The following is a 27,863-nucleotide window of genomic DNA, read 5'->3' as shown; positions in this document are numbered from 1 at the left end:
CTCCCCACAGTCTGTCCGACTTTCTCCAAACCTTTCTGCTTTTAAGAAATCTCTTAAAACACTTATTTAGAGAAGCCTACCCTCACTCTGCTTAACTACCAAATGCAATACCACATATAGTACTACATCTCTCACTCACTTCATCCTGATCTTGCCCCCTATTACACCTTGTGTCTTAAGCTGGCCAATAGACGCAAAGATCTCATCGTACGAATCGAGGACCGTACGATTTTCGGAACGTGTGCGAAGAGTCCCGTTATTTTTCGTCCGGCGGAGATCGGTTGTTTGGTCGATCGGACAGGATAGAAAATGTCTGTCGGCTGCGGGTAATATGTCTGCATGTATTGCCAGTTGTACAATTTTCAGTGGGAGACTATCACCAGCTTTGTCTATCGTACGATTGCTGTCAGGGGCAGAACATTGGCTGATCTGTTCTTTATCTACTTTATTTGGTCGGAATGGTAAGACTTTGATCTGGATGGTTAGTGGCAGGTCGGGAGATGGGAAAGTCCGATCGTACATTGATTCCTACGATCAGATCTTTGCGTCTGTGGCCAGCTTTATTCCCTTCCCCTCTAGATTGTAAGCTTTTTGCACATCGCTGTCGTTCTCTTTTGTACTGGTTATGTAACCCTGTATGTTATATGTATGTAATTCATGTGATTTCTTTATATAAGTACATTCATTTTACAGTGCTGTGCAATATGGTCGCTCTAAAAATACATGTTTATAATGATAATATATGGAATCTGATGATTTTTTGCAGATTGTCCCAAAACGCCAGATACTCCTAAAAGTGACTCTGGCTCTTCTACTTTTAATGGAAGGCTGATAGCATTGCAGAAGCAGATAGACATTGAGTTAAAAGTGAAGCAAGGAGCTGAAAACATGATTCAGACTTACTCTAATGGCCCATCAAAAGTAAGTACAGTACATTAAAATAACAAAATTGTTTTTCACTGATTTGTTAATGATTTTAAAATTGCATATAATAAAATATAAGAAACACACCGCTCTTGAAGGCCTAAAACGTGTACAAAATTGTGCCTTGTGTTGGTAGGCAGGTATGGAATAAAGGTTTTTACTTCCCTGTTTGTGTGCCAAAAAATGATTTTTAGGATTCTACATAACTGGTGCACCAGTGCATTTGCCCATGGCTACCAATCTGAGCGCTACTTTTATTTTGTAGCTCCCAGTAGACTTTTGTGTAAACAAATCACGCTTGGGATTATAGTATTCCTTTTAAGTTTTATTAAAACATTTTAGTTTAGAAAAGCTCACTCATTATACTCATATATACATGCAGCTACAAACGCCTTTTGGCTGCTGCATTTCTTTTAAAAAAAAAAAAAAAAAAAAAAAAAAAGACTATGTTCAACATTATGCCACTTGAAATTTCTTCTATATTGCTTGTGCAGGTGATTCATGGCAAAGGCATAATTAAAAAAGTTATACTTTCAAGACAGCTGTAAGACTATTCACATTGGGAATATTTGTGATTTTTTTTTTACAGTGCCAGACCACATTTTTTACTTTTTTTTTATATTCTGTTTTTTTACACTGCTTTAACTATTTTCCATCTTACAGATACATTTTGTCTTTTTGCAGGATCGAAAACTTCTTGGCACTGCTCAGCAAATGCTCCAGGATAGCAAGACAAAAATAGAAGTAATACGCATGCAAATTCTACAAGCCAATCAGCAGACTAATGAGATGTCCTTTGATAATGGTAAATGTTTAAAGAGTGGCATAGCCAGTAGCTCTGTTTTCAGTAGATAAATAATAAATCTTGTGCATTTCTTACACTGCTGAATTTAAGCAAATGGTCATCACTTGGGTGCACCACAGCAGGTGCCTTGATTGATTGTAGTTCCATTGTTATATAGTAGTGTAGGTGATCATACACTGGCCAGTAAAAGCTTCTGGCCCCTACATACAATGAGCAGCTTACTGGCCCATGTCTGGGCCCCTTTCCACCGCCTGTCTGGCTGATTATCTGTCTGAAAATAAACCAAAATCCTATTGGGTGAGGACTGCAGTGATTTGATGCTGTTCTTCTCATCTGATGGGTCTCTGGAAGTCCACAGACTGATCCAGTTTTTGGGATCATCGCTGGCACTTGCAATTCGAAGACTGCAGATTCTATTTTCAGGCCTGAATCAGCTGATGAACCCGAATGCTGATGCTTTTAGGTGATATTTTAGGTTATGCCCAGAAAAAATGCAGTGGGTAAAACACCCAAAATCGGACAAGTAATTTATTGATGAAGTGATAAGGGGGGAAAAAACACAATATACTCAACTACTACATTTTTTACGATGATAAATGACGGCGAGTAAACTCCTAGAATGCCAAGTGATGCCAATAGGAATACTAGCATTTCAAGATCCCCCACACTCACATTCTGGTACACAGAGGGCTTATGTTGCGGTTAGCCTTTATGCACTGCATGAATCCGATTATGCAGAGGTTCAAGTAAATTTTGTCTCTCTGTACTTAATTACATTGTGGGCCAATGATCTATAGCAGCTCTTCAGCTGTTGCTGAACTACAACTTATCATCCTTCTGCTGCATATTTAACATTTTATAGTGTACACAGTATACACGTGTTTTTTTTTTTGTTTTTTTTATCTTCCCTAAATTTATAAACATGCTGTGTTCGTCTTTCAGCAAAACCTGTGATAAGTCCCCTTGAGCTGAGAATGGAGGAACTACGGCACCATTTTAAGATAGAATTTGCTGTAGCTGAAGGAGCAAAGAATGTTATGAAGCTTTTAGGTTCTGGAAAAGTTACAGACAGAAAGGCTCTTTCTGAAGTAAGTTTATTGTTCAGCAGTGAAAATGTTGATTGCTACAGCGGCTTTGGTTATTGAGCGTCTATTATACAGGGCTAACCTGGTAGTTGCAAAATAAAAGTCCTAATTTAATTATTGTATACATCTGTGAGTTTTGAATATGGCTGATACATGAAATATTGTAATTATTTCATTTTAAAAATGAGTTGTAATGTTAAACTAAAAAGTAGGTTAAACTCTAAAATTAGGAAGTACTCAAATGCATTTACTGCAAATACTTTTCTACTCTTGAAAAGTTAATTTACTAATATCATAATAGCCACGTAGAGAACTTTGCTGTAGTATGAAGCAAATATCATATAATTATTCTTAATGCAAAACAAAATAATTTTTCTTTTGCATTTTTTTTTTTATGGAATTTGAGTGATGGTATTACTCACTTATATTGTTTCTGAGCCTTGGACCTTGCTACCATTCACTTTTTGAGTCAAACTGAACCATTCAGAGACGATCACCCTTTTAAAATGATTCTATATGTTTCAAATCCATTTATTAGTCAAGTTGTATTTGTATTATTAATGTGGTAGTTTCTTTGTGTGTCATTCGATTTTTCTTGTTTATGAAAGAAAATCTTTGGAGTGGAAGCTTTTTGCTTGCTTTTAATGTTTACAAAGTACATTTCCAAAACTGGGCTATTGTAGGTCCATTTCCATTGTTCAAAAGAGTCAAACACCCATTGATATTTCTGTAACACAAATCACAGGTGGAACTTTTTTGTTGCAACCAATGGCTAGACCTTTGTCTCCCAGCATAAAGGTGTGACCACAAAGGACAAATATATTAAGAGAACTAAAGTGTTTGACCCCCCTTTAGTGAATACAATTGCTTACCAGATACCCCAGACTGGTGCTCCTGTTAACAGAAAACTGCACCGCTTTGGGCTATTTCTGTTAACCACAATCATCTTCCTCTTCTGTCTTTTCTTCTCTGGGCCCGGGCGGGTGCATGTGCCATAGAGTAAAAAAGCTGGCTTTATGTGGATAAGAACAGCTTTCACGCTACTGTGCATATGCCTGCACCAGAACAAAGAGAAGACTGAAGAAGACTAATAATAGTGGCACTGGAGCACTGCCCTGGGGTATCGGGTAACCGATTATAATCAGAGGTGTCCCAACATTTCCCCCCTATGATTATACCTTTTTATTCTTCCAGCAGTACTAACTACAGCAAAAAATTGCCCAGAAATGGCAAGCGTGTCACATATACAGTTTGTATACTCAGGATGAATTTTAAAATATTCTGTATATCACTGGATGCCAGCCTACTCTTTCCTGCTTTTACAGCTGCTAGCTAGGGTTTAGCTGAAAGAAACACACAATAAATACCAGGCAAACCAGTGAAGTGCATTGCATTATAAGTCAAACATTAAAAGTCGCACAGCAGGTGATATTGGGCTGCTGCTTCGCTTTCAGATTATCCTGTGATTAAGCCAGATAATGTGTTTTCCTTGCTCCGATTCGAAGGATAGGCAAAGGGAAGGCATTTCCAGGAGATTTGCAATGGCACATTGGGGAAGCCAAGACAAATCCCAGAGTTACCATCGAGTGGCATCAACGTTTTGTCTTTTAAGACAAAACTGCCACAAAGTGCCTAGTGTCATACATTTCAATAACTGCTTAATTGACCAGTTTGTTTAAAAAGATGGTTGATTTAGTTATTTTAAGGAAACAGAAGTGAGAGAAACAGAAGTAAGTTGAATTCCTGCTTTTATAGTTCTGTAGGTCTCCGTTTTAAATGGAGGTGTTGAATCACCTGTCACACCAAGTGGCAAATGAGCAAACTGGCAATTGCTACCAACATTACAACTATCATTCTAATTGAGCAAGGCAAGCAAGTAATGTCATGCTTAGATTCAGCCCTACACCCTGTGTGTTATTTTCTTTGTTTGGTCTGCCCTGCATTTCAGAAAAACAGTGTATTGCAAATCAGTAAAGCTGATTTATATGCATTTTTGCACCTTCTTTAAGTCTAGTTTAATCTAATATATAGCTATTAGCCTAGAACAAAATTGCATCCTAGAGGATTATCTGATACCACACCTGGGTATTTTTCAGTAAAGCAATCCTAAATTTAAATCCATTGTTAAATAAAGGAAATCATTCTGTACCATCACATAACAGTCCTTTTATCTTCTATGTATTTTGTGCTTTTATGTTGTTTCGTGGCCATACATTCTTGTTTCCAATATGCTTTTGACAGGCTCAAGCAAGATTTAACGAGTCAAGTCAGAAGCTGGACCTCTTAAAATATTCCCTGGAACAGAGACTCAGTGAACTTCCAAAAAACCATCCCAAGAGCAGTGTTATCATTGAGGAGCTTTCCTTAGTTGCATCTCCAACATTAAGTCCACGCCTAAGCATGATTTCTACACAGAATCAGTACAGTACACTATCCAAGCCAGCAGCTTTAACAGGTGATAATATGCATGAGTCATTCTATGAAGGCTTACAAATTTACAATGAATAGATTTGTACATGATACAACTCAAATATTCCTCAAGCTGTCAATGCGGCGCTGTATCTTAGTATGATGTACGACAGTTTGCTACATTTTTTTTTTTTTACAGTTTGAATACTTGACATGTGCAGCTGTAAAGCTGGAATTTACTTTGCATAGGTGCACATGCGCAATAGAATAAAAAGCCAAACAAAAATGCCAGCTCTTTCACTCTAATGCACCTATGTTAGCCAGGCAGGATAAGTACCCCAGGCCAGTGTAGTTTCCTTCAGCACCGGCCTCTGGTAAGTGGTTTATACCTTCCTTCACCTTTAAATGGTAACTGCAGTTTTTTTTGGTTGCAGGCCAGAAAAAAGCAGAGTAACTAAAATAAATTAGGACCATTTGCAAAGCATACATCCAGCTATAACACTCTAAAAGTTTATTTAAAGATGTTCTTTCCCTTAAACATACATTTCTTGCAGTATACTAAACTAATAGACAACACCAAACTAATATACAGTATACAAAACTAAGATACAGATGTTCTTGCCGTATACTAAACTAATATTATTTATGTAGCTAAAAACATAAATATTTCATACATGAGTTATTTGTATTTTGTTTCACACCTTGGTTAGTTTTCACCAAATTGTTCACTATTCTTGTCTCTTCCATGCTTTGTTGCTCAACTAAATGTCTACTTGTCCAGCATAACTGTAAAACAATGCAATGAATGTATCCATCCATAGAGAGAATGTCACTGATCTGAGCATGTCTCATTTCTCGTACATGGATTTCCATTCTAGACGTACATGGATTTCCATTCTAGACTCAGGATTTTGGATTGCTTGCCCTCATTAATATAACTGGTACAGCAAAACTTTTCTTTGTGTTCGAAGTGTCTTTAATCCACTTGAAAGTACTGAGATCATAGGGCTTAACTTTTTTGCAAAGTCACATTCTTGCTTCTATTTTGAAGGTACCTTGGAAGTTCGACTTATGGGTTGTCAAGATATTCTGGAAAATGTACCAGGCAGATCCAAGGCTGCCTCTGCTACCTTACCAGGATGGAGCCCAAGTGAAGCAAGGTCCTCCTTCATGAGCCGAACTAGTAAAAATAAAAGTGGAAGCAGTCGGAATCTTCTGAAGACGGATGAATTTTCTAGTTCAGTAACAATGTTTTTTGTTTCATTTAATTGGTTAATGTTGTGTTAACATGCAGCAGCATATCCTACTCCTAAGTACAGTTCAGACTGTTAATAAGATGCATTATCTGATTGTAATTCTTTGCCATATTGTTTTTTTAAGGCAGGCATTAGAGCACTGTTACAGTGGTAGGTTGTGACGTAGGACAAAATCTCCCGTTAGTATCTTGTCACATGCACCATTGGTTTAATGCATGGAATTCCATTTTTAATGATGTCCCATTTAAGCTATTTGCTTTAGATTACGTAGGGCACCAGCATATTTAACAGATGCCATGCAAAGTGGAAACCACTGACTGATGCAATCTACTTTGAACAGTGCAGCGTTATTAATGTGAGGGGGAACCAACATTTCTCTGGATTTAGATAAAAGCGGGTTAAATTAGTTTAACACTTTTATGCTAGAATCATATGTAACCCCATGGGTTTTACATTTTATAGAACATTATAGAAAATATTGAGGTATACAGTAAAGGTGGCCATAGACGTAACAATTAAGATCTTTCTTGGAAGAAAAGATCCAAGAAAGATTGTTCATTTCAATACACACGTGTAGAGCTGATTCGTCCGATATACAGGTAGAAACAATAGAATTCTACCTGTATCTGACGATTTAGCACTAACAATGGGCGATGTTTGGGATGTTTGCCTTCAAAGGAGCACAATCAAAATTTTCCATCCAGCCCAATCGACGAGCCGACCGATATTCAAGTCTTCTGCCAATATTGTTCGGCTCTTTTCCCACTATACACGCACCGAATATCGTACGAAAATTTGTTTTGTACGATATTATCTGTGCGTCTATGGCCACCTTTAGTCTGGCACACTTATGTATATGGCCCATTCATTCTCTTGCTGTACCATGAACGGCTGCTAAAACACTTCAAAGGATTGTAAAGAGAGCTATGTCAGGGTATCTAGTTTAGCAGATCCAATGTTGAAATTCTGCTCAATGGTACAAAACACTCTCATACTTGGGAGCAAGTAGTGCTTTAGCTAAAGTTTTTAAATACCTTTGTTCAGTTAAATAGGTTATGGCCTTTTAACAGATTTTTGTGGATTTGTGATACTGAGGTGGTCAACACTGTTCTCAGTAATTTGTGGTTAAAATCCATGCCTGATGGCAGAGACAGCTAGGTCAATGGAATGTGCATTCATGTGTCCCTTAACCCTTGCAACTAAATGATCACAAAGCATAACACACCCAATGTGTGGACCATTCGGCACTTCAAGGGTAAAAAAGAAAAATCCTAACTAATCTGTTCTTAAGTAGATATTTTGTTGTTGCTGAATTTAACAGCAAGCTTTTTGTTTTGTTTTTTGTTTTTTTTTCCTTCAAATCCTCTTAGTCTTTTTAAGCTGAGTTGCTAAAATTTCCTTACAGATGAGGTCTGTGCTGTGTTAAAGCTGGACAATACCGTGGTTGGTCAAACCAGCTGGAAACCAATATCCAATCAGTCGTGGGATCAGAAGTTTACACTGGAATTGGATAGGGTAAGGATGAAGTCCTTGGACAGCCTCCTGTCTCACCAACAACAAGAAATTTCAGTGTGGAAATATGATTAAAAAGATATCATATTCAAAAATATATTTATATATGTATGTGTATATATGTAAAATCTAGCCTTAGTAAATGCACTGAAAATATGTTCTGAAAAGAACCCGCTGCCGTGCATTTGTGTCCCTTGTATTTGTTAATACTTGTATATTTCTTTTTGTCCACTCATTCTTTGCCTTGTATTATTTCCATTTCTGGAGCCCTTGCAATCCCTTGTTTGTCCATTTGTTTTCACTGCCTATGCATTTTCCTTCTTTTGGGCACTTCCAAAACAGATATTGAGGAGACCGGTGTGGAATGCTAAAATCTGACTGACTCTGCAGCATGGGCATGGTCCATTTCCCAAACTGCAAACTATTCAAAATTGATCCCTGGAACTCTCCCATTGACTTAAACAGCAATTCAGCAGGTTTTAGGGGGCGAATAGTCGAATTCAAGCTCTTAAAACGCCAACAAAAAACTTGAATCGAATTTGAATAAATCCCTAGTCTAATTTGACAGTTTTGACCATAAAAAAACTCAAAAATTCAAATTTAGATTTTCAATTAGATCCTTGATAAATCTGTTCCCTTGTGTCTCATACCCTTTCCCAATTTATAATGAGTAGGGACCAATTTGTTACTCAATCAGTGTATGTATATACATACACCTATTTATTGTACAATGCTGTAGAATATGTTGTAACTTTATAAGAACATAATAATATATACATGGTTTTGTTAAGAACTATTCAAGACGATTTCAGACTTTTTGGGCTGAGTTTTCCCTTTGTGGTCAAAATTTTTGCCAGGCCTTTCTTGCTTGTTACACAGTTAAAATATATATATATATATAAATTTCTGTTAGTCACCATCTACATTTCTGAAAATCGACTTCAACACCTCACCCTAACTGCCTGGTGAACCCACATTTCTCCTAACCTATTTGTTTTTACCTATCCCTGTCCAAAAAGTTGTGAACATTTTATTCCCAGGTTGGTGGCATGAAGTTAAAATTATATATGTATTGGAAGTTTATCGAAGACATACTGATTTTTTTTCTTCTCTTGTTAGTCAAGAGAGTTGGAGATCTCCGTTTTCTGGCGAGACTGGAGGTCATTATGTGCAGTTAAGTTTCTGAGGCTAGAAGACTTCTTGGACAACCAGCGACATGGCATGTGCCTTTATTTAGAACCTCAGGGCACACTTTTTGCTGAGGTAGGTTAACACAACTGCCAACATTGTATTTATTGCATGTCAGAAACTTCAAAAAGGGCTTTTTCACAGTGTAAATTCTGTTTTACTTTCTCAAACTTTCAAGAAATTATCTCTGTGTCTCGGTTATATTTAATTCTGTCAGTTTTGTTCCAAAACGTTCGCTTCATGTTCTTCTAGCCAAGACTCAACACATCTTGCTGTGTAGGTGTCATTCTTTTTTTTATTTATTTTTTTAAAAGCCGGCTTAGGATGTCCTACGTGAACTTATACAATAGCTGCTGGTTTTAAAATAGAACCACAACATTGGAACGGGTGCATATTAAAATAATTTTTTTTCACTTAAACAGGTAACTTTCTTTAACCCGGTTATTGAAAGAAGGCCAAAACTTCAGAGGCAAAAGAAAATCTTTTCAAAGCAACAAGGTAATATATCGTTACTTCTATAAATGGACTGTTAACCATGGCATTAGGTTAGGTCCCCAATTTTGATATGTTGGTACATACTCCATTACTATTACCTGTAATGAAGTTAAGCATTTAACACAAACTGAGGGTCTTGAGCCCTTCCAGCATTAGCAGTAAATTCAGCTCATTAGAGCTGCAGCGTGCATGAACTTCAGCTCATGTACAATCATGAGCCACAAGATTTGGCACAAAATTACTCTTGATACAACACAAAGTAACCGTATTACATGTCCCTTGACCAGGAGAAAAGTATAGGGCTCCATTACATGTTGCATCTGTAGGTGTTCAAAGCCTATGTTGTGCCTGCATTTTCCCCTAGTAAGGTGTCCTGATGTACAAGTAGTTTACTAACTCATGGAAATCCAAAGCAGAAAATGGGGTTGGTGGTCTGTACACAACAAAGAAAATACTTGTATGTCCACTTCCTTCTCAGTTGAATAGACAAAACAAAAAATTGAAAGGAAAAGGAAAATAAACTGCAAAACATTTATTTCAGGTTATGGCAACACAGCGGTTCGGGTCAAAACCCTTTATCAAGGGTACATTTAACACTTGATAAAGGGTTTTGACCCGAACCATGTCATGTTGCCACAACCTGGAATAAATGTTTTGCAGTTTATCTGCTGGAGTCCTTTAATTTTTTGTTTTGTCTAACCCATTTTAATCTTTACCCCTCTGATATATGGTGGAATATTTTGCACCTGATTGTACAATTCTGGGAAGGAATTTTGCATTATTGGGACAACATTAATACAAGATGGGCATTAACTCTGGAACAAATCTGGAATTATTTGGAAGCGGGTTACACTGTTGCCCCCTCCCTTTTGCCTCAGAACAGAAGGGGAAATGGAGCAGGGATAGACTGGAAACGTTGGACATAATTGTTATTATAGTTGTTATTATTATTGCTATTATTGTTATTGTGAAGAAGTTTTATTTTTAAAACTGATCAATGGGTAAAATGTTAGCTCTGCTCCCAACTAATTTATTTGCTATATAATTATTTGTTTAAAAAAAAAAAAAATCATCATTACAGTTCTATGCTTGCATTCACGTTATTGGCAGATTTAATAAAAAAAACATGTCAGAATATTAATCATAATGGCATGCTGTGACTTTTGCAGGCAAAACATTTCTTCGTGCTCCTCAGATGAACATAAATATTGCCACATGGGGCAGGCTGGTGAGAAGGGCAATTCCTACAGTGAATCATTCTGGAACGTACAGCCCTCAAGTTGCTGTTCCCACCTCTGTACCTACGGTGGATCCACGGAACCTAGAGCTTTCACCAATCAGGTATTTCTTTTACTGATGAAACATGATTTACAAACACCAGTACATTTTTTAGCTGGTTAAACCCCTAAAAAATGAATATGATTTAAAATGCCATCTTTTACATATTGAACTTATGGCACCAGCCTAAAGTTTCAGCTTCTCAATAGCAGCAATGATCCAAACTTGTCACAGGGGGTCACTATCTTGGAAAGTGTCTGCGACACTCACATGCTCATTGGGCTCTCAGCAGCTGTTGAGAAGCTAAATTTAGGGGTCGTCGTAAATTATCAAGCAGAAAATTAGGTTTGTCTGTAATATCAGCTGATGCTACAGGGCTGATTATTAAATTCTGATGCTAGTTGCACTGGTTTTCGGTCCTCTTTGGGACCTTTTTCATCCTTGAAAAAGGTCCCAAAGAGGACCAAAACGTCTGGGGCATCTTTGAGACGCAGATCTTCCCTGCTAAAGGGCTGTGGTTGCCCTGGGCTGGTACAGAAGCCCAAAACATAATGTACAACATTTCTAGCTACTTCTTTAGTTAAGCTTTAGTTCTCCTTTATATAGTGCATTTTGAAAAAAAACAGATGCAAGGAGGGATAAAAAAAAAATAATAATCACTTTTTTTTCTTTACAGTGAGTCTACTGTAGCAAAGTTGGACTTTGACATAGAACCAGAAGCTCCTCCTGCTCCACCTCGGTCATCTTCTCTGGGTGACCTCTATCAGCCTTCAGCAGACCACAAAGCACCTAATGTCCCAGTACCGGTATCACTACTTAATTTTTCTAATTTTTGCACAGGTTAAAATGCAAGCTGTTCTTTTATGACAAAGTGTGCAACAGATTTAACTTTTGATGTTTTTGGTTTTTTTTTGTTAATTTTATTAACATCTGGTACTGCTTTTAACAGGATTGGGAATAGCCATTTTTAAACCTTACCAAGGCTAGATAAAACTAAGCCTTCTATTAGAATGGATGTTTTTCCAAAAGCAGTCTTAAGAAAATATTCAAAGCAGATATGGAGTGTACACTAATGAAAACGACATTTCTGCTCTGGCTCTTGAAACCGTGTTGCAGAAGTCAATTGGCCAGGTCTGTTAAAGGAACAGTAACAGCAAAAAATGAAAGTGTATTAAATGAATGAAAATAAAATATACAGATGCTGCACTCGTACAACTGGTGTGTTGTGCAAAAACTCTACAATCTTTTACATTAACTAGCTGCTGTGTAGCCATGGGGGCAGCCATTCAAAGCTGAAAAAGGAGACTAGGCACAGCATACACAGCAGATAACAGATAAGATGTCTATTATGCAATGAAATTCTTCAGATCTTTTCTATCTACTGTGTATTCTGTGCTTGATTGGCTGCCCCCATGGCTACACAACAGCTTGTTTATATAAACTAGTAGAGTTACTGAAGCAAAAACAGCAATTTTACCAGTGCAGGGCAACACTAGATGATACTGTCATTCTTTAAAAACATTTTCATTTTTTGCTGTTACTGTTCCTTTAAGCAGCTGGCTTCTGCTTTGTTTCAGGAGTTGGAACCAGCAGCTAGACAGATGCTATATTTATATATATTTTTTTCCTTATGCAAAAAAGTGTTTTGGGGTATGGATCTCCTTTAAAAAAAGAACCTATCAGGAAGCACAAGTGTAAATGAATGCATTTGTTGTAAATGCAGCATGCCTATTCAAAGTGAAAGGGCCTAAATGCTGCAGAATGAAGTGATGAATTCATTGTTGCATGCTGTAGGGATTTTCAAGATATACCGGTACATTGGTTATAGACACACAAGCAAGTTTTGTTAGGTTCTGTGCATATTCAGGTTTCTTAAATAGAGTCCTTAATTTGAGTCTTTTTTTTTTTTTTTTATAATAATTCCTTGATACCTTTTTTATAGGATTCAGGAACAACATATGAAAACTCAAATAACCGGAATAGTATCATTGCAAAGCCAACAGCAGAAGTAAATATTGAACCAGAGATTCCAGTATCAGATATGAACTATAGCACAATCAGCGAATCAGAGAACAGACGGTATAGTAAAAACTGTAACCTAACAATATGGTGATCAAGCTGCTGAGACTTTGTTGTTGGGCAGAACTAATCCCACACTTACTCACTTTCAGGATTCAACAGCGTTTTCAGTTCAATCTTCAGGATTTCCATTGTTGTGCTGTGCTTGGGAGGGGACATTTTGGAAAGGTGAGCTGCTCCCAAACTGTATAGGTACATGTAATTTAAATGTTTTTCAGTTAATTTATGAAGCTGTTTTGTCGTAGGTGTTGTTGGCAGAGTACAAAAGCACAAACGAGATGTTTGCAATCAAAGCATTAAAAAAAGGAGACATTGTTGCACGTGATGAAGTTGACAGGTTAGTGGATTTTTTTTTTTTTTTGTATGTGTATACAGTTATGGAATCCCTTATCCGGAAATCCTTTATCCAGAAAGCCCAAGATTATGGGAAGGCCATTTTAAGCAAATAATTCCAATGTTTAGAAATGATTCCCTATGTCTCTGTAAAAGTACAACAGTACCTTGCACTTGATCCTAAGTAAGCTGCATGAATCCATATTAGTCATAAAACAATCATGTGAGTTTTTTTAAACTCCCTTAAATTTGAATGCACTTGAAATCCGACTGGGGGGGGGTTATTTAAGAACAAAATTAAATATCTAAAACTGACAACTCGAATCTAATTTGATTCAAATTCGACCAAACTCGATTAGTTTTTTTTTCTCCGAAGAAAAACTCAAATGTCAGGAAGGCTGCAAACCTCTCCAAATCGGTCACTGGACCTCTCCCATTGACATGAATTTGGCAGGTTTTAGGTGGCCATTAATTCTTAAAGGGCCATAGTTTGATAAATCTTGAAAATCAGCTTTGAATTTTTTTAAAAAAAACTCGAATCAAGTTAGCATAATTCCTTAGTCGAATTTGACTGTTTTTACCTTAAAAAAAAAAAAAATAGAAAATTAAAATTTTCAAATCAACCCTTAATATATCTGTCCTTTAATGTTTAAATTTATTTTAGCAGACTTTAGGTATGGAAAGTGATGGAAAGATCCCTTGCACATGGATATTGCTAGTAAATGCAGACACGTGATATTGCAATGTAAGCGTCAAATTCAGTTTGACTGAGACAAAGCAAATGCTGCTGCTCATTGCAAAGGTGTATAGTTAGCTTAAAGGGGGATGTCCATTCTAAAATTGTTTTTTGTATAATAAAAAAATCCTAAGCAACCTTACAACATACACTTTTAAAACATTTTCAATTTGAAGTGATTTGTGACTACCGTAAGTACAATTGATAGCAGGATATGTCTGCCTCAGTCTATTCACAGCTGGTTATGACACTTAAAACAATGTTGCAGGAGTCAGTTCTCCCCCTTTTAATCAGCTGCCATCTGCTGCATTGTTCAAGAGTCAAAATTGTCATTGAATAGAACAAAAAGGTATATAATACGGTTTCCAATATCTTCACCAATAATTTTAAAAATATAATTTAAAAAATAAATAAATCTATATACAGGTATGGGACCTGTGATCCAGAATTCTCAGGACCTGGGGTTTTCAGGATAACTTATTTCCTTTATTTGGATCTTCATAACAAAGTCTATTAGAAAATCATATAAACATTAAATAAACCTAATTGGCTGTTTTTGCCTCCAGTAAGGATTAATTAGGTTTTAGTTGGGATCAAATACAAGGTAGTGTTTTATTATTACAGAGAAAAAGGAAATAACTTATAAAATTTTGGAGTTCTGCGGATAAAATGGAGTCTATGGGAGATAGCCATTCCATAATTCAGAGCTTTCTGAATAACTGATCTCATACCTGTGCTAGAAAGAAAAAAAAACCGTTTTATTTTGCTCCATAAAGAATTTGGATATGTATTGTAACTCCTTAAGCAGTTAGCAAACCCATTAGGATGACCTTCAGCATTTTACATGTATATATTTTCATTTTTATTTCTATTACTTTGCAGCCTTATGTGCGAGAAGCGCATTTTTGAAACTGTGAATAGCGTACGGCACCCTTTCTTGGTAAACCTATTTGCCTGTTTCCAAACCAAAGATCACGTGTGCTTTGTTATGGAATATGCAGCTGGCGGTGACTTGATGATGCACATTCATACTGACGTGTTTTCAGAACCCAGGGCAGTGTAAGTAGGTTTTTGTGTTCCTTTTTAAGAGAATATGTAACTATTTGGGAAATCCTGCAAAATAGTTCTCTACCTGAAATTAACTTCCAATTTGTGGTGTCCCCCGTTTCTCTTACTCTAGCATAACATATGAGAACGTCCCCCAACATAAAAGGCATACAGTTCAGGAATACCCTTTATTTGATTTATACAAATCTTTGAAAAATGTTTAAATACTCTAGGGCTATAAAAGCAACTGCTCTAAATATAGGCTCGGCCTTTCACAATTTTAGGAGCTCAACAGAGACCAATGCAAATCCATTTTTGACTTCTGTAAATTACAGCTTTGGGCATACCAGGGCATTAATACACCTTCTTTTAAGACTGTATGCATCAAACAACCCCAGCATTTCTGACAAAATAAAACATGATTTGACTGCATAGCACTGTTAAAATTGAATTAACTACTGCTTATTCAGTTCCCTGAAAAATCAGCCCAATCCTTCCAGAAAGCTATTCCTGTGCAATTTAAGGGGAGGAAGAGGTTTGTTGTAACAGTAGGAAATGTTTATTTTGTACAGCAACTGACATCTTGTTTGTTTTTAGATTTTATGCAGCTTGTGTCGTCCTTGGCTTGCAGTATTTGCACGAGCACAAGATTGTTTATAGGTAAGCATGTACAAAAGAAGGGTTTCTTGGGTAACTGTACATGCATTGGAAAGTCTTCATCCATAAATCAACTGATAGCTAACAGAATTAATCTGTGATCTATAACCTTGTGTGTAAGGATATTTTATGTTTTAAGAAATGGCTATACTATACTACATCTCTAAAACTAGTACCAACCCCCCTATTTGGTTTATAGCATGCTGCATCATTTACCTGATACTTAATGGGAGTGAGAAGTGTTGGCATAAATGCAGCATACTATTCCTATGTTTCTTTATATGTTATAGTCCAGGGGTCAGGAACCTTTTTGGCTGAGAGAGCCATAAACACAACATTTTTTAAAATGTAATTCCGTGAGAGCCATACAATATGTTTAAAACTAAATACAAGTAAATGTGTGCATTTTATGTAAAACCAACACTTTCAAAGAACAATAAGTCTCTGAATTATTTTAAATAACATTGTTATGCTGTTGCTAACGGTTTGCAACAGCATAACAATGTTATTAAAAATAATTAGCAGCGCTGCTAACCAATGATGAATAAAGTAATTCTTACCATTAATGCAACTTCTGTTGCTGCATGGTTTTGCTGATGGCTTTGTAGTCTGGTTGATACGTGGTGAGGTTAAGTTTCATGCAGGCGTTGAGACTTCCATCAGTTAAACGTGATCGTAGGTTGGTCTTAATGTGCTTTAGATGTGAGAAAGACTGCTCACATACATACGTAGAGCCAAACATTGTCAGTACAGCAATACTCACACGCTGCAGTGTGTGGTATGTGACAGGAAGTGAGTTCCAAGTTTTGACAATCAGCTGGTCCGCGGTTTGAAGTTTTTTCATTTCTCCCCACTTGTGTTTGCTCGCAAACTCTGCTTGCTGTCGTGCAAGTCTTTCCAAATCTTCATTCAGTGACTTGAACTTATTCACCCACATGTCTGGGGCCTTCAGGTCAGCAGTTTGTAGCTCGAAATCTCTGACGGAGACACCAGGGATGTAACTCGGGTCGGTGCTGTCCACTGCACACTCGTGTGGATGGGTGATGAACTTAAAAAGATGAGTGCGCTCACGAAATTCTCCAAAGCGCGCTTTGAATGACGGCAGGAGATTAGATGTGAAGCCCACTAGCTGCTGAAGATCAAGTTGTTGAGCAGGGTCACTTGCTGTGCATGCATCTCTTAACTCTTCCAGTTTTTCAAAGTGTAGTAAAAGACCTGTTTCAATGTCTGCAATGAAGAGTTCTAGCTTGTTTTCAAATGCAAACACTGCTTGTTGAAGTGATAAGACGGTATTTCCAACGCCTTGCATTTTCACATTGAGCTGGTTCAGATGTTCAGTCATGTCCACGAGATAGTAGAACTTCAGGAGCCACTCAGTGTTAGCTAACTCAGGATGCTCGACATTTTTCATTTCAAGAAAAGTCCGGATTTCGCTCAGACAAGCCGCGAAACGGCTAAGCACCTTCCCTCTTGACAACCAACGCACATTGCTGTGCAGAAGCAGACCAGGATAATTATTCCCAACTTCATCCAGCAGTGTTTTAAACTGGCGATGATTTAAAGCTCGGGCAACAATAAAGTTGACCACCTGAATGACCAGCGACATCACCTCACCAAGCTGCTTGCCACACATCTGAGCACAAAGCGCCTCCTGATGTAGGATGCAGTGAAAACTTAGGATGGGTCTCTTTTCCTGTTCACGAAGAAGCGCTATGAATCCTCTGTTTTTTCCCACCATACATGGAGCACCATCAGTACACACTGAAATAAGTTTATCCATCGGTAGATTTTGTTCTTTAGCAAACTCAGTGAAAGACTTGAATAAATCCTCCCCTCTTGTTGTCCCTTTCATAGGCAAAACAGCAAGACTTTCCTCACGTAGTGTTTCACCGACCGCATACCTTGCAATCACGCTGAACTGGGATAAATGGCTTACGTTTGTTGACTCATCCAAGGCGAGAGAAAAGAATAGCGCTGAATTTACGTCCTTCACTTGTTTTGCCTCAATTTGATTTGCCATCATGATGGTACGATCATGAACAGTTCTTGCCGACAGAGGCATGTCTTTTATTCGTTTGATTATCTTGTCTTTATCTGAAAAGTCGTCAAAAAGTTCATTGGCAACATCAAGCATGAATGTTTTGGCATACTCCCCATCTGTGAATGGCTTTCCATTTCTCACAATTGCTAAAGCACCAGCAAAGCTAGCCGAATTCAAGTCACCTTGTTGGGTCCAAACACGGAGTTGCTGCTGACTAGCTTGCACTCTGCACAGTAGCTCTTGACATGCTTTCTTCCTGCTGTCCCCCGCAGGATATTTCGATGCAAATGTAGTATGTCGCGTGTCGAAGTGCCGCTTTATATTTGACCGTTTCGACGATGCAATTTTATCATTGCATATTAGACACACTGCAGAACCTGCTTTCTCCACAAAGGCGAATTCCTCTGTCCATTCCTGCTGAAAAGTACGATACTCCTCATCTTTTTTTCTTTTAGCCATCTTCTTCAATAAAAGGGTTTCTGCAATTAGCTAGCTGACTGAGGTGAGGAGATCTATGATTGAAAGAAAATGTTTAATCAGTTAGTGAGGAAGGTTTTTGCGTTATTTAGCTTTTTATTCAGCCGCTCCTAAATTAGAATTTTAAGCAATCTGGTAGATATGGTCCAAATGACCCTAGCAACCATGCATTGATTTGAATATGAGACTGGAATATGGGATTATTGATGTAAAGCAGGAGGAGTAGGGGTTAAACTGCAGCCTAATGTGAGTTTGATATGTTTATCGGACACCAAAAAAAAGGCTCAATGTGAAGCTCTGCCATTTCAAAGACTGAAAGCCTGACAGACAAATCCCCCTGTCCTACAATGTGGTCCTGCCTTACTACCCCACCCTTGCTCTCTCCCCCTCCCTACTGCAGGCACATTTACTGGGTGGTGAGGGCACAGGGATGTCCCCAGAATCCTGCATCAAAAGAACTGCAGCTTCCCCCATGCTACTCCCTGCACAGGCTCCTGGCACGTGCTGGGCGTATGGGACATAAATCAAAGATAGCACATGGCACAGATAGAGAATAGAGAGCGCTCACTGCTGATAGTCCCCAGCCTCTGGCACGCTGCACTGCTTACTAATAACTGATAATAAATTAAACAGCATTTGGGGTGAGATATCCTACCTATCTCCTAATCCTGTCTTCCTGTACTGGGAGTTGTATTTTGAAATCAACAGCAGGGCCGTGATGTGCACCACTCTCTTCTTCCCTCAGGCGGCGAGGCCCATCCGACTTGAACAGTGAGTAGGGCAGGAACGCATTAGACGTCGGTGACGTCAACAGGTACAGTGGTGTGAAAAACTATTTGCCCCCTTCCTGATTTCTTATTCTTTTGCATGTTTGTCACACAAAATGTTTCTGATCATCAAACACATTTAACTATTAGTCAAAGATAACACAAGTAAACACAAAATGCAGTTTTTAAATGAGGGTTTTTATTATTTAGGGAGAAAAGAAATCCAAACCTGTGTGAAAAAGTAATTGCCCCCTGTACCTAATAACTGGTTGGGCCACCCTTAGCAGCAATAACTGCAATCAAGCGTTTGCGATAACTTGCAACGAGTCTTTTACAGCGCTCTGGAGGAATTTTGGCCCACTCATCTTTGCAGAATTGTTGTAATTCAGCTTTATTTGAGGGTTTTCTAGCATGAACCGCCTTTTTAAGGTCATGCCACAACATCTCAATAGGATTCAGGTCAGGACTTTGACTAGGCCACTCCAAAGTCTTCATTTTGTTTTTCTTCAGCCATTCAGAGGTGGATTTGCTGGTGTGTTTTGGGTCATTGTCCTGCTGCAGCACCCAAGATCGCTTCAGCTTGAGTTGACGAACAGATGGCCGGACATTCTCCTTCAGGATTTTTTGGTAGACAGTAGAATTCATGGTTCCATCTATCACAGCAAGTCTTCCAGGTCCTGAAGCAGCAAAACAACCCCAGACCATCACACTACCACCACCATATTTTACTGTTGGTATGATGTTCTTTTTCTGAAATGCTGTGTTACTTTTACGCCAGATGTAACGGGACGCGCACCTTCCAAAAAGTTCAACTTTTGTCTCGTCGGTCCACAAGGTATTTTCCCAAAAGTCTTGGCAATCATTGAGATGTTTTTTTAGCAAAATTGAGACGAGCCTTAATGTTCTTTTTGCTTAAAAGTGGTTTGCGCCTTGGAAATCTGCCATGCAGGCCGTTTTTGCCCAGTCTCTTTCTTATGGTGGAGTCGTGAACACTGACCTTAATTGAGGCAAGTGAGGCCTGCAGTTCTTTAGATGTTGTCCTGGGGTCTTTTGTGGCCTCTCGGATGAGTTGTCTCTGCGCTCTTGGGGTCATTTTGGTCGGCCGGCCACTCCTGGGAAGGTTCACCACTGTTCCATGTTTTTGCCATTTGTGGATAATGGCTCTCACTGTGGTTCGCTGGAGTCCCAAAGCTTTAGAAATGGCTTTATAACCTTTGAAATTGAACTCAGGTGTGATAAGCCACAGTTAACTTATTTTTTAACAAGGGGGGCAATCACTTTTTCACACAGGCCCATGTAGATTTGGAGTTTTTTTTCTCCCTTAATAATGTAAACCTTCATTTAAAAACTGCATTTTGTGTTCAATTATGTTATCTTTGACTAATAGTTAACGGTTTTTGATGAGCAGAAACATGTGACAAACATGCAAAAGAATAAGAAATCAGGAAGGGGGCAAATAGTTTTTCACACCACTGTACAGACGCACTGCACAGTCTGCGCATGTTTTCAGTGTGCGCCGCACGTCTGCTGGCTCAGACGCTACGAAGAAACATCTCAGGGATGTGGGGCCCAAGCGAACCGGAGCGCAGCGCAGGCCACGCGCATCCCTCGGTTGGCAGAGAGCCAGGTGCAACCATTAAAAGAGCCACATCTGGCTCGCGAGCCATAGGTTCCCGACCCCTGTTATAGTCCATCCCCAGACTTTTTTTTTTTTTTTTTTAAATTCAAAACAAGGGGTGTGATACAGAAGAAAAAAAAGGCTATACAGATAATGTAACATAGTACAGGAACATAGAATTACACACTCTCTTATACTCACTCTCTCTCTCTCACACTCTCTCTCACTCTCTCACTCTCTCTCACTCTCTCTCTCACTCTCTCACACACACTCTCACGCACACTCTCTCTCTCTCACACGCACACTCTCTCTCTCTCTCACACGCACACACGCACTCTTACACACGCACACACGCACTCTCTCACACTATATGTATGTTGACCATGGTCCAGGCAGATTACATTATGCCTTTTAAAGGGATGTTTCACCTTTAAGGTAACTTTTAGTATGTTAGAGTGGCCAATTCTAAGAAAATTTTCAGTTGGTTTTCATTATTTTTTATAGTTTTATAATTATTTGCCTTTTTCTTCTGACTCTTTGCAGCTTTCAAATGGGCGTCACTGACGCTTACTAAAAAGTAAATGACTTGTAAGGCTACAAATGTATTGTTAGTGATCATTTTTATTACTCCTCTTTCTAATCAGGCTTCTCCTATTCATATTCCAGTTCAAATCAATGTATGTTTGCCAGGCTAATTTGGATCCTAGCTACCAGTTTGCTCAAAATGCAAATTTAAGAGCGGCTGAATAAAGAGCTAAATGGCTCAAACACCTTTAATAAAAAATGAATACCAATTGCAAATTGTTTCAGAATATTACTCTCTGTATCATACTAAACGTTATCCCAAAGGTGAACAACCACTTTAACTGTATAAGTGAAGTCTGTTAGAACCCTAAAGCAAAGCTATATGATGGACTGTAATGCCCTACTATGCTGTTTAGTAGAACTGAATCTACTTTAGGCACCAGTTTAGTAGCTTCTTCAGCTAAAGGAGGCAATAATACATGCTGCCCACCTATAGTAAGTGACTTACTTTCTACTATCCCATTCAAAAAATGGGAAAAATAAGATTGGAAAAGTAAATTTATGTTATATTTAAGTTTATTGCATTACATTGTTCTTTTGTAGAGATCTGAAGTTGGATAATTTGTTGTTGGACACTGAAGGATTTGTAAAGATTGCTGACTTTGGCCTCTGCAAAGAAGGTACGATATATCTTGATGCAAAAAATGGGAGCACTTCAAGACTGTGAAAATAGATAAATACAAGGAAAGTGCTTCTGATATGGCTAAATTAACTACAAACATACAAAAAAAGAGAGGGGATTTATCAATGCACAGTCCCTTGTTACTTTCATAAGTAATTTAGTATCTATGCCAGTGCATGTATTTTCAAAAACAGTTGTTATTTTTTGTTTTTTTATAAGGTTATGATCGTTAAATTGATAAACTGCCATACCATGTAATGATAAAGCCCATATCATTTGCTTTGGCTTCTCAGGGGCTGCTGAACCTTTGATTGATGAATATAAGCTGAATATAGAGAAATCTATCAAATATCTCTGCTCTTCCTTTCACATTAGCACCTTGCCTTTCTAACAGCCATTGGTTAATCAATTCTGCTATGGAATCTCACAAGCAAGTCACACACTTTACAATCACCTGCTGGAATAATGAACCTCAGGAAAACACTTTGTAATAATAGACACCACTAATGGAAAATGGAGGAATTTGCATATACCTGTACCAATACTAATAAAATGTCATCTTTTTTTAGCCCAATACTAATAAAATGTCATCTTTTTTTAGCATTTCTATTTAATTTGTAGTTTGTGTTTGCAAATAAACAAGGTATTGTGCACCTCACTGTAGTTGCTGTCCAATTCTGTACAGAAGCTTTGCATATAAAAGAAATTTAAGCTTCCAGCTTACAATGTTGTTTGTATTTTAGGAATGGGTTTTGGGGACCGGACAAGCACTTTCTGTGGGACTCCTGAGTTCCTGGCTCCAGAGGTGCTTACAGAGACCTCGTACACCAGAGCAGTGGATTGGTGGGGTTTGGGAGTTCTCATTTATGAGATGCTTGTTGGTGAGGTAAGATGATGGTTTCCTTATAAACCAATGAAGCATAAACTGATGGATCATTGGCAGCTTTTCAGAAGTTGTTTGCTTGTAGTCATGCGGCACTCATCTCACACAGTCAAAATGACCTGCTGCTGGGTGGACTCAGGCAATCTCATATATCCAATCTTAGAAAAACCATAGGGTACTTCTAGATTTTATATATGAAAGTAAAAAATGTTTATTAAATAGCCGCTTTGCAACCACCAACAACAGCAGAATCTATAAAATGTGTGTGTGTCAACATTTTGTTTTCACTGATCCCACATTTCTTTACATCAGTAGACCACTTTTGAGCATGTTTGAGGAAGCGAAGTCCTTAATTTAGTTTTTTTTTTTTTATGTACACATTGTCCTTTTTTAGTTTCATTTCTGTATACTGTATACCAGTGATCCCCAACACTTGTGAGTAACACGTTGCTCGCCAACTGATTGGATGTTGCTCCTAGTGGCCTCAAAGCAGGAGCTTATTTTTAAATTCCAGGCTTGGAGGCAAGTTTTGGTTGTATAAAAACCAGGTGCACTGCCAAACAGTCTCCTGTTGGCTGCCAGTCCACATAGGGGCTACCAAACAGCCAATCACAGCTCTTATTTGGCACCCCAAGAACATTTTTCATGCTGGTGTTGTTCCCCAAGTCCTTTTACTTCTGAATGTTGCTCACGGGTTCAAAAGGTTGGGGATCCCTGCTGCATACTATAAAGACAGCTTTTACGTCTTCTTCAGTAAGATCATCTAAATGTCCCAGTGTTAGTGGGCGAAAACATACATAGGAATGAGGTATGACATAGAAGATGCATGCTTTTGTAATTTCCTACGGTATCTCTTTATCTCTCTGATCTAGGTTATCCATCAGCCATTGTTAATATCACTTTGTTTCCGAGTTAACTGTCTATGGTCCTATCAAATATACCAATGAACGCTGCCTTTTTGCCTTAACCCTGTTGTGATTCTCTGTAATACCCGACTGGCTGAGTTAAGCACAATATTCTTTTTCAGTCCCCCTTTCCAGGAGACGATGAAGAGGAGGTGTTTGACAGTATAGTTAATGATGAAGTGAGATATCCGCGATTTCTGTCTACAGAAGCGATCTCCATAATGAGAAGAGTAAGTTTCCAGCATCATAATATAGTTTTACATATAATGTTTGTAGCCTTATATGTCTTCATTGTGCCACTAGCATTACCTATCATTACATATGTTAAAACAGACAAACATTGTTATTTATATCATTGAAGAGACGCCATATAGATTTCTCTTAGTGGTTTGTGAATGTTAAAGGGACAGTATATACCCCTTTTACGGTTTATTCTGCAGTTGAGCATTTGTAGCTACTGGGGTTGCTGGTGATTAGAGGCTTACCCCCATATCTAATAAAAAGGCACTAAGTATGCCCAAGAGCAGTAACTCATAGCAACCAATAAGATGTTTGCTTTTGAACAGGTGACCGGTAAATTCTACCTGCTGATTGGTTGATATGGGTTACTGCTCCTGGGCAAACTTAGTGCCTTTTATTACATAACCTCATTAGTGGTAGAACACTGATACTCCAATTGGATTACAAAAATTGCCATATAAAATGTACTGGTTGTGTACGTTGTTTTGTATTTGCCATTTTACAAAGCAGGAAACCCCAAATGTTATGCAGCTATATCCTAGGTAGCCCTTTATTGTGCCTGCTTTATGGCTGAAATGAATTTGGTTACACAGTGAACATAAATGCACACCTTAGATTAATTGGAGCACTTACCTAGAAGTGGAAAGTATCCGTTATAATATTAAAGGGGTTGTTCACCTTTTAATCACCTTTAGCAGTAACAAATTCATAGCCTTAACAAGAACACTTGTTTGTCAGTGACCCCCCCCATATGAAAGCTGAAAAAGTCAGAAGGCAAATCATGGAAAGCTATAAATAAATAAATAAGACCAAAAAGTTGCTTAGACTATTAAAAATGAGCCTAACGGTGAACCACCCATTTAAGTGTTATTTCCAATCACCTGCAGACTTGTGGTTAGGTACCTCTTTGTAACCATTCATATCTGCTCCTCAGACCATTATCCCTGGTTTCCGACTCTACATTCTATACATTTCATGTTCATAGCTTCAGACTTGGGGAAAATAATAAGAGGAGAAATGGGCTGTCTGTGAAGCCACTCAACCACTACAAATATTTTTTGACTATATATTTTTATTTCTATTATCTGGTTGTTATGCAGCTCTTGCTTTTGTAATGTAACTGCTGTCTGGTTGCTGGGCTGACAGACCATAACAAACAGGCATTTGTTTAAATGCCACAAGGCAAGACAACTAGGAGTGGAATGAAAAGTAAAAAAAAAAAAAGAGTATCATTTTTGTTTCACTATGTTCAGAGGCCAAACAGGAACCACACAATTAAAAGAAAAAAATCAAAGTAACATTTTACATGTTTTTCTTTCAGTACGGAGCAGGTTAAAATATAGTGCTAGTCGTTGAACATCAGATACCCTCCATAAAGCAAGTGCTGTTACATGTTCTCTTCCGGTTTTATTTAACCTCTGGAAATATTAAGATTAGAATGTATAATCATTGTTTTGTTTGCAGCTTTTAAGAAGAAATCCAGAGCGTCGTCTTGGTGCAAGTGAAAAAGATGCTGAAGATGTAAAGAAGCACCCTTTCTTCAGAGTATGTACATAGCTGAGATCTGTCACATCACAATAATAGATGAAATATGTATATATAATAAAATATGGGACATGCATTAATGTTCCACTTTTGTATCTATTATCTTGCTTGATTTTGTATCCAGCATTCAGTGTTCCCCACCCAACTGTGTCCTTTATCTGGACTCCCATTTTCCTTCATTTTTCTCCTTTTTTTTTTTTTTTTGCATGAATGGATTTTCTCACTGGTTTGTGCAGTAGTAGAGAAAAGTCTTGTTTTCAGTAAGGCCACTCATCTGACCATTCATAATGTGTGCAGTCTGTAATATCAGCCATCTCTCCAGTTTTGGGGTTACCAAAATATGTTAGAAATACTCCAGTGGGGCCATAGACACAAAGGCGGGAATTCACAAAAGTGGAGGAAGCATATTTTTATGTAAAAGTGGTGTAATTACAGTCTCCGTAGTCACAAACAGAAATCAGCACTATTAACTGATGCGTTTTGAAAAAAATACGTTTTCCCATGACAGTATCCCTTTAAAGAGAAATTCAGAAAAAATATTGGGAAAATGTCATGTGAAAGAGAAAATCTGGAAACTGTTCTGTTTAAAAGACAAATCACAGAAGTGGAGATACAGGTTTGTGAATGTGGAGGGAAAACTGACAATTTTATCTCCATTTTTATTTTGTCTCAATATCACCACTTTTGTGAATTTCCCCCATAGACTTAGCCCCTACTCCTGCATGTTTTTTATAATGAGGCCTTGTATACCTTTTATACCTGCCTGGGTATTGGTTGTGCATCTGTCCAGTTCCAGTCAGGCCCACAGCCATAGGGTCATTAGACTCCAATACAAGGAGCTTTGTTGTGCTGATCAGTATCTCTTGTGCCGTTGCAGCGTTTAATTGAGACAAAACTGAATAAAAGCTTCTCTAACCAACATCCGCCTGACTTTACTTGAAAACTCTGTTGTCTCTTTACAGCACACAGACTGGGACGCTTTGCTAGCGAAGAAAGCCACGCCCCCATTTGTACCCACCATAAAAGGGCGGGAAGACGTGAGTAATTTTGATGATGAATTTACCTCAGAAGCCCCAATTTTAACACCTCCCCGGGAGCCCAGGATACTGACAGAAGGAGAGCAAGAAACCTTTAGAGATTTTGACTACATTGCGGATTGGTGTTGAGGACACTGTGAAACTGGAGCAAAATGGCAAATACTGTCCCCAGCCATCTTCAGTTCCTAATTTTATTTTTGAAATGACATGAAGATTCTTTTAAATTACTATTTTATATGAACTCTGCTGAAGAGTGGCCACTTTCAACTTATGCCCATTTTTTTTTTTTTAATTTTCTTTTATTGTTTTAACGAGCACTGGAAGCAGTTTCAAGTGTGGTCCAGCTAACCCTACGGATACAGGCACTGAGCTACATAACTGTACTGTACCCTCTCTTGTTCATATTGGCAAGAATCATCCACGGCAGGAGATCTTCTGAATCAAGAGTTGAGGAGAACCAATCAAATTAGGGAAGGTCAACCCTTTACACTGACCAACCTTTTATAATGTTCAAATGCTAAATCTATGTTCAGAGAGTTCTTTTAACCATAACACTAGTAGTCACTTTATAAAAATGCATCACTTGTTGGACTACAGCTCTTATTGCCCAGGCATTCTGGGAATTGTAGTCCAAGAAAAGTTGTGGCGGCAGCCTACTAACCTCTATCTGTTAGATTTCTTATAACAAGGTGTTATTTTAGTGTGGTTTGTTTGATTTAAGGGAATGATTTATCCAAAACAAAAGCCATAGTATAGGCGTCCCTCCTGGTTACCATAAATGGCAAGTTGGTTGTCACTGTTAGAGACCCAACACTTTGCCAGGCCTTTAACACTTGCTAGCCCACCGTCGCCCTACCATTTTGCAGACATTTTTGTGATCAAAACACAAGGCAAAAACTATGTTTAACACAAGCCGTATTCATGGACAGCATGTTAAAAAAAAAGAAAAAAGGGGGTACAGTGTGTCTCTCCAAGGAATGGCTTAATTTAATCATCTGCCTGATGAGCTAAAAATACCACGACAACCAAGCAGTCACACCCCATGCTCATGCCCTGTAAAGCTTCAGGGTGTTTGTTAAAGGGGAACTATCGTGAAATTGAACATTTAATATAAGCTTCCTCATACTGAAGTAAGACACTTTCTAAATGCAATCAATTAAAAATTCTGCATTGTTTCCGAAATAATAAAGATTATATTCACTATTCTCTGTCAGCATCTGTTTCTCTTCACTCTGTCTCCATTCAGGAGTTGGGTGTCAGATGAATGATCCAATATATCTTATACGGGGGTTCCCTTTCCTAGCAGATGTATTAGAGCTCACTCAAATAACTGATTCCA

At 38.1% G+C, this 27,863-nt stretch overlaps 1 protein-coding gene across 4 annotated transcripts in view; it reads left to right on the top strand.

The window, feature by feature from the left end:
* The window catches only part of pkn2.S (protein kinase N2 S homeolog), a 74,158-nt gene extending 46,638 nt beyond the window's left edge, over positions 1-27,520 (top strand). For all 4 annotated transcript variants that reach the window (XM_018261037.2, XM_018261035.2, XM_018261036.2 and 1 more), the window contains exons 3-22: positions 767-921; positions 1,609-1,729; positions 2,672-2,817; positions 5,056-5,269; positions 6,275-6,460; positions 7,885-7,994; positions 9,111-9,254; positions 9,602-9,677; positions 10,844-11,015; positions 11,629-11,758; positions 12,895-13,031; positions 13,124-13,199; positions 13,277-13,368; positions 14,983-15,159; positions 15,745-15,807; positions 21,836-21,912; positions 22,658-22,800; positions 23,825-23,932; positions 25,407-25,487; positions 26,450-27,520. In XM_018261037.2, the coding sequence (XP_018116526.1) occupies positions 767-921; positions 1,609-1,729; positions 2,672-2,817; positions 5,056-5,269; positions 6,275-6,460; positions 7,885-7,994; positions 9,111-9,254; positions 9,602-9,677; positions 10,844-11,015; positions 11,629-11,758; positions 12,895-13,031; positions 13,124-13,199; positions 13,277-13,368; positions 14,983-15,159; positions 15,745-15,807; positions 21,836-21,912; positions 22,658-22,800; positions 23,825-23,932; positions 25,407-25,487; positions 26,450-26,653 (2,612 nt within the window). In that variant the 3' untranslated portion in view covers positions 26,654-27,520. The remainder of the gene's footprint in view (positions 1-766; positions 922-1,608; positions 1,730-2,671; positions 2,818-5,055; positions 5,270-6,274; positions 6,461-7,884; positions 7,995-9,110; positions 9,255-9,601; positions 9,678-10,843; positions 11,016-11,628; positions 11,759-12,894; positions 13,032-13,123; positions 13,200-13,276; positions 13,369-14,982; positions 15,160-15,744; positions 15,808-21,835; positions 21,913-22,657; positions 22,801-23,824; positions 23,933-25,406; positions 25,488-26,449) is intronic.
* The last annotated feature ends 343 nt before the right edge of the window (positions 27,521-27,863 follow it).

The sequence above is a fragment of the Xenopus laevis genome, chromosome 4S, assembly GCF_017654675.1.
Source record: "Xenopus laevis strain J_2021 chromosome 4S, Xenopus_laevis_v10.1, whole genome shotgun sequence".
In the NCBI taxonomy this organism is placed as follows: Eukaryota; Metazoa; Chordata; class Amphibia; order Anura; family Pipidae; genus Xenopus; species Xenopus laevis.
This window is presented reverse-complemented; position numbering and strand designations above follow the sequence as displayed.